General features: G+C 42.7%; 1 protein-coding gene across 4 annotated transcripts in view; it reads left to right on the top strand.

Annotated features, from left to right (window-relative positions):
* Positions 1 to 508: 508 nt before the first annotated feature.
* LOC111960631 (diacylglycerol kinase delta) overlaps positions 509 to 11,164 on the top strand; it is an 86,404-nt gene continuing 75,748 nt past the window's right edge. For all 4 annotated transcript variants that reach the window (XM_023982717.2, XM_023982716.2, XM_023982718.2 and 1 more), the window contains exons 1-2: positions 509 to 654; positions 10,920 to 11,030. In XM_023982717.2, coding sequence (XP_023838485.1) covers positions 520 to 654; positions 10,920 to 11,030 — 246 coding nt within the window. In that variant the 5' untranslated portion in view covers positions 509 to 519. The remainder of the gene's footprint in view (positions 655 to 10,919; positions 11,031 to 11,164) is intronic.

Here is an 11,164-nt window from a genome sequence, read left to right as displayed (position 1 = left end):
TATTCTCTTTACAGCAATAGCCTTTTGCTTTCCAAACTATGTTTTTACCACGATTGTATTTTGAAATATTGCGATATGCAATATATTTCCACTGACCGGAGCAAAAATGTTGTGCTATCCAGGAGCACGAGTACAGGACATCAATAAGCTGCTCCCAAACATTTCAAACCAGCATCAGGAAATTGAGTCTATCATAATTAATGTGGGATTCAATTACATTATGAAGTGCAGCTCAGAACAGATTAAGATTCATTTGAAAGAACTGATTGGGTCACTAATTGACACCAACTTCATACAAGCTCATTTTCGTAAACTTTCCTTCTCCTCGCCGCCTCTCCTCGATTACCTTTGACCCTTTTCCAAAAGAAGGCGAGAGAGGAGCAGGAGGATGCATGAGTTGAGAAAAAAACCGAGTCCACATTGGTGCTGCTTTGCCCTGTCTTGACCACAAGGGGGTGCTAATTCCTCATGACTCCACCTTCCACTCATTGTATATATCATTCCCTGGGGGCGAACGATATGGCGGTGGCAGTCCGAGTCGAGGCCACGGCAAGATGCCTGGATGAATCTTCGGATAGTGAACCAGAGCAGGAACATGGATCTCCGCAGAAATTAATACGCAAAGTTTCCACATCGGGTCAGATACGAAGCAAGGTAACCTGTAATTGCATTGGTAACATTGCAATTCAAAGCTGACCATACTTTTCGGTAGCTGTTCTCTCCATCCGCTATGCTAATTTTCTAGCTTTGGGAGGCCAGATGGGAAACACCGCTCTTTCCTGTCTCTCTCCATCCGCGAGATGGCGAGTAGGGTCCCCGGACAGGTCTCGCTTGCGCTAGCTGGAAGGAACTATAATAGCTCGAGCTCTCGATATCAGTAACGTTACTGTACTATCATCAGCACCACACCTAACGGTATCATTACTGGGTGTTGATAAATCGTAACGTTAGCTAACCTTCACCAAAACCTTAATCTATTTTAATTTAAAATATATTAAATCCGTGGATTACTGCTGCTAAATAGCTCCATATGTGAATGGCCAGCTGTTTCATAGCAATATGATACTCCTCGATTCTGTTGGCTAGCTCTAGCTAGTTTTTTCTTCTAACTACTATCGCAATTGATTCATTCAGCATCTCGTTTGATATTCATAACTAGCAATACGTTTTCAGGAGCACTTATCTGCCAACAAATATGTTGTAATTTACAATATTGTACAATGGAGACAGGCTATGTTTTGGCTAATGCTTTTCCTTTCAAGAGTGATTTCACATATAGGCCCCTTTTTAAAATAACCGATTTCAGTCCTCTTTTTAAAGTGAACTCTGAGAAGAAAAAAATAAGCTAAACAGTTGTCGTTGTATTCACACTGCCCTTGCCTTTGAAAGAGGACTCAACTCTTTTGCCACTTCACTTCACCTATTTTGTGTGCCGAGTCCTATTTGCGTTCACATTGCTGTATTTAGAAAGGAAGGAAAGAAAGGAACCAATATATTCTCTGGGTTTATACAAAGCGCAGGACGAGCCATTCCATCAGAATGTGTTTTCAGTTGGCTGGCAGCAACCTGGTCTCAGAGCATTTCGTATTATTCTGTACGTATATCCGTTAGCTAGACTAGGATTTAGGGTTAAGTTTAGGAGTTAGGTTAAAGGGTTAAGTTTTGGTTAGGGGAAGGGTTAGCTTAATGGGTTGCAGTTAGGGGACGGGTTAGCTAACATGCTAAGTTGCAAAGTAGCTAAAACGTAGTAAGTCGTTAGTTAGCTAATTAGTTAAAATGCTAAAGTTGTCTGTGATGAGATTCGAGCTCACAACCTTTGAGTTGCTGGACGTTCGTGTTATGTACGCATACCAAAAACAACATATCATATTAATTTGCATGTCCTGGATTTACATTTACTATGTTACGGCTATGACACCAGGCGCGACAGCTAGATATACCTACTTACATTTTGGAAGCTAACAGATTTGAGTTAAAAGATGACACATTAATTGTAGTCAGAAAATATTATTAACATGTCAATATTATTGGTAACAGCATAAATAGCAGAAGAACAATTGCAGATGAAATAACCCACTGGGCACAGACGTTAATTCAACGTCTATTCAATGTTTGTTCAATGTAATTTCATTGAAATGTGGAAACAACGTTGATTCAACCAGTGTGTGCCCAGTGGGAATGCAGTAATTCAACCTAGACTCTGAGCGTTTCGTATTATTCTTTACCTAAATCCAAGCTGGTCCATTTATTATGTTATGTTTCGTATTGTATGTATTAATTTGGGAATGTCCATCATCCATTTCTTATGATATGTTAAGAATTCCATTTCGTTGTGGATAGCTGGCTAACATTAGCTATGCTAGGGATTAGGGTTAAAGTCCTGTAAAATTGGATTTGTCACATTTTTTCACCTTTATTTAACCAGGTAGGCAAGTTGAGAACACGTTCTCATTTACAATTGCGACCTGGCCAAGATAAAGCAAGGCAGTTCGACACATACAACAACACATGGGGATAAAAAAAAAAAAAAAAACATACAGTCAATAATACAGTAGAAAAATAAGTCTATATACAATGTGAGCAAATGAGGTGAGATAAGGGAGGTGAAAGGCAAAGAAAGGCCATGGTGGCGAAGTAAATACAATATAGCAAGTAAAACACTGGAATGGTTGACTTGCAGTGGAAGAAAGTGCAAAGTGGAGATAGAAATAATGGGGTGCAAAGGAGCAAAATAAATAAATAAATACAGTAGGGAAAGAGGTAGTTGTTTGGGCTAAATTATAGATGGGCTATGTACAGGTGCAGTAATCTATGAGCTGCTCTGACAGCTGATGCTTTAAGCTAGTGAGGGAGATAAGTGTTTCCAGTTTCAGAGATTTTTGTAGTTCGTTCCAGTCATTGGCAGCAGAGAACTGTAAGGAGAGGCGGCCAAAGGAAGAATTGGTTTTGCCGAATACAACATGCCGAATACAACAACCTTACCGTGAAATGCTTACTTACGAGCCCTTAACCAACAATGCATAATAATGCTAAAGAAAAAATAGAAACACAATAAAAAAGGAATAACGAGGCTATATAGAAGGGGTTCCGGTACAATGTGTAGGGCTACGGGGTAGTCAAGGTAATATCTACATGTAGGTAGGGGTAACGTGACTATGCATAGATAATAAACATAGAGCAGCAGCAGCGTACAGTGCATTCAAAAAGTATTCAGACTAGGGTTGCACATTTTGGGGAATATTCAGAGGTGGAAACATCCCATGGGAATATTTGGGAATTAACAGAAATATATGCAAATTAATATTAATACCATTTAAATGTAGATGTTTTTTGCATTGGATATATTTACCATATCATATGGAGACAGAAACATAAACATTTTACCTTATCATAAGTAGACATAATTGCAAATTATTAAATCCTAACAATAGAAATAAAAATATCTATTTAGTTACGAACTTGAATGAAATGAGTTGACTCTTCACATGGGAGGATTTCACTGAACAACAAAAGAAAGGGAATATTGAATGATTCCCAATGATCCATCGCATCTCCCAAAAACGTTTTCAACATCTATAAAATGATAGTCTAGAAACTAAAGCTTTGGTTGTCTTCCTCTCAAGCTTCCATTGCTTCTCCCTGGACCTCAATGTCCACCTCTTGAACATCAGACTCTGAGGCCTCATCTTCACTGTCACTGTCCAACCTTGTTGAGGATGCATCGTTGTCAGGCTCAAAAAGCGTAAAACTTGCCCGGATGGCCACCAATTTTTCAACCCTTGTATTGGTCAGCCTGTTGCGTGCTTTGGTGTGTGTATTCCCAAACAAGAACCAGTTGCGCTCTGAGGCGGCTGATGTTGGTGGGATTTGGAGGATGATGGAGGCAACGGGGAAAGAGCCTCAGATCCACAAAGTCCCTTCCACCAGGTGGCTGATGAGATATGTTGGTACGACTGCCATATTGCATCACCATCCCAAAGCCCTTGCTTGGACGTGTACTTCGCCAGACTGCCAAGAACCTTGCCCTCATCCAGGCCAAGGTGGCGAGACACGGTAGTGATGACCTTGTTGATCTCTGCACCAGACAGGATGCTTTTGCCAGCATACTTGGGGTCCAACATGTACGCTGCGGCGTGTATTGACTTCAGGCAGAAGTCTTCACGCTTTTTGATGTATTTCAGAACTGCAGTTTCCTCTGCTTGGCGCAACAGTGAAGTGGGCAGGGCAGTACAGATTTCTTCTCTTACATCTGCAAGTGGAGTCTGAACACCAGATATGATGGTCTCCCTGCTGGGCAGCTTCAATGTGGTGCTCTTATTCTTCTCACTTTGCTTGGTGAGGTAGATTGGTGCTTGATGATCCTTCATATACAGTTGAAGTCGGAAGTTTACATACACTTAGTTTGGAGTCATTAAAACTCGTTTTTCAACCACTCCACAAATTTCTTGATAACAAACTATAGTTTTGGCAAGTTGGTTAGGACATCTACTTTGTGCATGACACAAGTCATTTTTCCAACAATTGTTTACCAACCGATTATTTCACTTATAATTCACTGTATCACAATTCCAGTGGGGTCAGAGGTTTACATACACTAAGTTGACTGTGCCTTTAAACAGCTTGGAAAATTCCAGAAAATGATGTCATGGCTTTAGAAGCTTCTGATAGGCCAATTGACATCATTTCAATTGAAGGTGTACCTGTGGATGTATTTAAAGGCCTACCTTCAAAGTCTGGTTCATCCTTGGGAGAAATTTCCAAACGCCTGAAGGTACCACGTTCATCTGTACAAACAATAGTACGCAAGTATAAACATAAAAGAAGCCAGACTACGGTTTGCAACTGCAAATGGGGACAAAGATTGTAGATTTTGGAGAAATGTCCTCTGGTCTGATGAAACAAAAATAGAACTGTTTGGCCATCGTTATGTTTGGAGGAAAAAGGGGGATGCTTGCAAGCTGAAGAACACCATCCCAACCGTGAAGCACGGGGGTGGCAGCATCATGTTGTGGGGGTGCTTTGCTGCAGGAGGGACTGGTGCACTTCACAAAATAGATGGCATCATGTGGCAGGAAAAGTATGTGGATATATTGAAGCAACATCTCAAGGCATCAGTCAGGAAGTTAAAGCTTGGTAGCAAATGGGTCTTCCAAATGGACATTGACCCCAAGCATACTTCCAAAGTTGTGGCAAAATAGCTTAAGGACAACAAAGTCAAGGTATTGGAGTGGCCATCACAAAGCTCTGACCTCAATCCTATATAAATACGGAACGGTTCCGTATTTCACTGAAATAATAAATGTTTTTTCGAGATAATCGTTTCTGGATTTGACCATATTAATGACCTAAGGCTCGTATTTCTGTGTGTTATTATGTTATAATTAAGTCTATGATTTGATAGAGCAGTCTGACTGAGCGATGGTAGGCCTTTAGCCAGCAGCTCGTCGTTGTGCTTCAAGCATTGCGCTGTTTATGACTTCAAGCCTATCAACTCCCGAGATTAGGCTGGTGTAACCGATGTGAAATTGCTAGCTAGTTAGCGGGGTGTGCGCTAATAGCGTTTCAATCGGTGACGTCACTCACTCTGAGACTTGGAGTAGTTGTTCCCCTTGCCCTGCAAGGGCCGCGGCATTTGTGGAGCGATGGGTAACGATGCTTCGAAGGTGGCTGTTGTCGATTTGTTCCTGGTTCGAGCCCAGGTAGGGGCGAGGAAAGGGACGGAAGCTATACTGTTACACTGGCAATACTAAAGTGCCTATAAGAACATCCAATAGTCAAAGGTATATGAAATACAAATGGTATAGAGAGAAATAGTCCTATAATTCCTATAATAACTACAACCTAAAACTTCTTACCTGGGAATTTTGAAGACTCATTTTAAAAGGAACCACCAGCTTTCATATGTTCTCATTTTCTGAGCAAGGAACTTAAATGTTAGCTTTTACATGGCACTATTTGCACTTTTATTTCTTCTCAACACTTTGTTTTTGCATTATTTAAACCAAATTGAACATGTTTCATTATTTATTTGAGGCTACATTGATTTTATTGATGTATTATATTAGTTAAAATAAGTGTTCATTCGTATTGTTGTAATTGTCATTATTACAAATACATTTAAAAAATCGTCCGATTTAATTGGTATCGGCTTTTTTTGGTCCCCAATAATCGGTATCGGCGTTGAAAAATCATAATCGGTCGACCTCTAGTCAAGATTAGAAAAAATCAGTAAGAAAACCCCAAATACAATTCCATGTACAGATAATAAGTTAGCAATTAGATTGCAACTCCTTTTGTAAGATAAATATTTTAAAATGAACGTATGGAAACAGGTGAATTAGCAGCTCAAGCAATCTAAAACCCACATGGTTGCAAAAACTAACTAGCAGAAATTGTTAACAAGTTAGAAATAATTTAAACACGCTTTGCTGTAGGCTACTATTTACTAGTTAACAAAAAATCATTTATGTCATAAACTCAGCAAAAAAAGAAAGGTCCTCTCACTGTCAACTGCATTTATTTTCAGCAAACTTAACATGTGTAAATATTTGTATGAACATAACAAGATGCAACAACTGAGACCATAAACGGAACAAGTTCCACAGTCATGTGACTAACAAAAAATGATAATGTGTGCCTGAACAAAGAGCAGGTCAAATCAAAAGTAACAGTCAGTATCTGGTGTGGCCACCAGCTGCATTAAGTACTGCAGGCATCTACTCCTCATGGACTGCACCAGATTTGCCAGTTCTTGCTGTGAGATGTTAACCCACTCTTCCACCAAGGCACTGCAAGTTCCCGGACATTTCTGGGGGAATGGCCCGCCGCTCCCGATCCAACAGGTCCCAGACGTGCTCAATGGGATTGAGATCCGAGCTCTTCGCTGGCCATGGCAGAACACTGACATTCTTGTCTTGCAGGAAATCACGCACGGAATGAGCAGTTGATCTGGTGGCATTGTCATGCTGGATAGTCATGTCAAGATGAGCCTGCAGGAGGGTACCACATGAGGGAGGAGATGTCTTCCCTGTAACGCACAGCGTTGAATGCCTGCAATGACAACAACGTCAGTCCGATGACGCTATCAATCAAATCATCAAATCAAGTTTTTTATATACCTGCCTCGTACATCAGCTAATATCTCGAAGTGCTGTACAGAAACCCAGCCTAAAACCACACAGCAAGCAATGCAGTGTAGAAGCACGGTGGCTAGGAAAAACTCCCTAGAAAGGCCAAAACCTAGGAAGAAACCTAGAGAGGAACCAGGCTATGAGGGGTGGCCAGTCCTCTTCTGGCTGTGCCGGGTGGAGATTATAACAGAACTATGCCAAGATGTTCAAAATGTTCATAAGTGACAAGCATGGTCAAATAATAATCATGAATAATTTTCAGTTGGCTTTTCATAGCCGATCATTAAGAGTTGAAAATAGCAGGTCTGGGACAGGTGGCGGTTCCATAACCGCAGGCAGAACAGTTGAAACTGGAATAGCAGCAAGGCCAGGTGGACTGGGGACAGCAGGAGTCATCATGCCCGGTAGTCCTGACGTATGGTCCTAGGGCTCAGGTCCTCCGAGAGAAAGAAAGAGAGAAGGAGAGAATTAGAGAGAGCCAAGATTTTCAAAATGTTCATAAATGACAACATGGCAAATAATAATCAGGAATAATATCAGTTGGCTTTTCATAGCCGATCATTAAGAGTTGAAAACAGCAGGTCTGGGACAGGTAGGGGTTCCATAACCGCAGGCAGAACAGTTGAAACTGGAATAGCAGCAAGGCCAGGCGGACTGGGGACAGCAAGGAGTCATCATGCCCGTTTGCCGTGACGTATGGTCCTAGGGCTCAGGTTCTCCGAGAGAGAAAGAAAGAGAGAACGAGAGAATTAGAGAGAGCATACTTAAATTCACACAGACACTGGATAAGATAGGAGAAGTACTCCAGGTATAACCACACTGACCCTTGCCCCCCGACACATAAACTACTGCAGCATAAATCTGGAGGCTGGAGACAGGAGGGGTCAGGAGCCACTGTGGCCCCATCAGAAGAAACCCCCGGACAGGGCCAAACAGGAAGGATATAACCCCACCCACTTTGCCAAAGCAGCCCCACACCACTAGAGGGATAACTTCAACCACCAACTTACAATCCTGAGACAAGGCCGAGTATAGCCCACAAGATCTCCACCACAGCACAAACCAAGGGGGGGGGCGCCAACCCAGACAGGAAGATCACGTCAGTATTCAACCCACTCAAGTTACGCACCCCTCCCAGGGACGGCATGAGAGCACCAGTAAGCCAGTGATTCAGCCCCTGTAATAGGGTTAGAGGCAGAGAATCCCAGTGGAGAGAGGGGAACCGGCCAGGCAGAGACGCAGGGCGGTTCGTTGCTCCAGAGCCTTTCCGTTCACCTTCACACTCCTGGCCAGACTACACTCAATCAATATGACCTACTGAAGAGATAAGTCTTCAGTAAAGACTTAAAGGTTGAGACCGAGTCTGCGTCTCTCACATGGGTAGGCAGACCGTTCCATAAATGGAGATCTATAGGAGAAAGCCTGCCTCCCGCTGTTTGCTTAGAAATTCTAGGGACAATTAGGAGGCCTGCGTCTTGTGACCGTAGCGTACGTATAGGTATGTACGGCAGGACCAACTCGGAAAGATAGGTAGGCAAGCCCATGTAACGCTTTATAGGTTAACAGTATAACCTTGAAATCAGCCCTTGCCTTCAGGAAGCCAGGTGAGGGAAGCTAGCACTGGAGTAATATGATCAAATTTCTTGGTTCTAGTCAGGATTCTAGCAGCCGTATTTAGCACTAACTGAAGTTTATTTAGTGCTTTATCGGGTAGCCGGAAAGTAGAGCATGCAGTAGTCTAACCTAGAAGTAACAAATGCATGGATCCATTTTTCTGCATCATTTTGGACAGAAAATTTCTGATTTTGCAATGTTACGTAGATGGAAAAAAGCTGTCCTTGAAACAGTCTTGATAGTTCGTCAAAAGAGAGATCAGGGTCAAGAGTAACGCCGAGGTCCTTCACAGTTTTATTTGAGAGACTTTACAACCATCAAGATTAATTGTCAGATTAACAGAAGATCTCTTTTGTTCTTGGGACCTAGAACAAGCATCTCTGTTTTGTCCGAGTTTAAAAGTAGAAAGTTTGCAGCCATCCACTTCCTTATGTCTGAAACACAGGCTTCTAGCGAGGGCAATTTGGGGTTCACATGTTTCATTGAAATGTACAGCTGTGTGTCATCCGCATAGCAGTGAAAGTTAACATTATGTTTTCGAATAACATCCCCAAGAGGTAAAATATATAGTGAAAACAATAGTGGTCCTAAAACGGAACCTTGAGAGGCCTGACACACCGCCCCAGACCATGACGGACCCTCCACCTCCAAATCGATCCTGCTCCAGAGTACAGGCCTCGGTGTAACGCTCATTCCTTCGACGATAAACGCGAATCCGACTATCACCCCTGGTGAGACAAAACCGCGACTCGTCAGTGAAGAGCACTTTTTGCCAGTCCTGTCTGGTCCAGCGACGGTGGGTTTGTGCCTGTAGGCGACATTGTTGCCGGTGACGTCTGGTGACAGGCCTACAAGCCCTCAGTCCAGCCTCTCTTAGACTATTGCGGACTGTCTGAGCACTGATGGAGGGATTGTGCGTTCCTGGTGTAACTCGGGCAGTTGTTGTTGCCATCCTGTACCTGCTCCCGAAGGTGTGATGTACCGATCCTGTGCAGGTGTTGTTACACATGGTCTGCCACTGCGAGGACGATCAGCTGTCCGTCCTGTCTCCCTGTAGCGCTGTCTTCAGCGTCTCACAGTACAGACATTGCAATTTATTACCCTGGCCACATCTGCAGTCCTCATGCCTCCTTGCAGCATGCCTAAGGCAAGTGTCCCGCAGATGAGCAGGGACCCTGGGCATCTTTCTTTTGGTGTTTTTCAGAGTCAGTAGAAAGGCCTCTTTAATATCCTAAGTTTTCATAACTGTGACCTTAATTGCCTACCGTCTGTAAGCTGTTAGTGTCTTAACGACCATTCCACAGGTGCATGTTCATTAATTGTTTATGGTTCATTGAGCAAGCATGGGAAACAGTGTTTAAACCCTTTACAATGAAGATCTGTGAAGTTATTTGGATTTTTACAAATTATCTTTGAAAGACAGGGTCCTGAAAACGGGACGTTTCTTTTTTTGCTGAGTTTAAATCCGAGAGGAAGCAATATGGTGGGTTGCTCTCTGATTGGCCAGGTAGAATTCAATTATTCTATCCCATCCTCTCAGGCCTACACAAGTACGTAGGGAGTAGTAACTAGCCGGGGTTGATTTGATATTCAGGGGTAGTAGGCCTATCTCCTTCCTATATTTAGGCACTAGGTGGGTTTATTTGTGAACTGACTTTGTGTCTCCGCTCTCCAGCTTTGGCAATGTCTTAATGTCAAGCCCAGTTCAGTGACTCTGCCTCCCTGGATATGTATATCGACCATGGCCAATGCTCCTGTCCAAACCCCCTATATGTCAGAGTAGAGGAGCTAGGCTAGGCTATATCTCTGGGCAGAGAGATGATATAACGGTGCTGGTGGTAAGAGTGCTCAGTGCTGCAGGGGTTCGGGTAGCTAAGCTTGGTAGATTAAGGGAGACATCGTTCAGACATTGTGAATGGCTGGCATTGTTAGTGCAGCTCAGGGGATTATACATTCGATTTCACAGACGTTCCCGAGAAAAGGTTGTGTGGTTCATGATGATATTATATTCTTATTTATATAGTCATGGGGTTGATGTTTTGATAAGGCTGCACATGGATGATCCCATGCATCACTGGTTTTTGTGTGTGTGTGCGTGTCCGTTAGTGTGTGTGTGTGTTTGGGAGGATGTGGACGTCACTGACTCTAGTCTCCCTACGTTGTCATCCTGTGCAGACGATCCTGAAGGAGGGCAAATTGGTAAAACAGACCAGCTCTTTCCAGCGCTGGAAGAGACGCTACTTCAAACTGCGTGGGAGGACTCTGTACTACGCCAAGACTGCCAAGGTTGGTATTCATTTTTACTCTTTATGTATACAGTGAGCTGCAAAAGTATTGTGACAGTGAGACATTTTTTTGTTGTTTTGGCTCTGTACTATAGCAAATGATACAATTACTATTTATTTGAAGATATTTTCATC

The sequence above is a fragment of the Salvelinus sp. IW2-2015 genome, linkage group LG4p, assembly GCF_002910315.2.
Source record: "Salvelinus sp. IW2-2015 linkage group LG4p, ASM291031v2, whole genome shotgun sequence".
NCBI classification, from domain to species: Eukaryota; Metazoa; Chordata; class Actinopteri; order Salmoniformes; family Salmonidae; genus Salvelinus; species Salvelinus sp. IW2-2015.
This window is presented reverse-complemented; position numbering and strand designations above follow the sequence as displayed.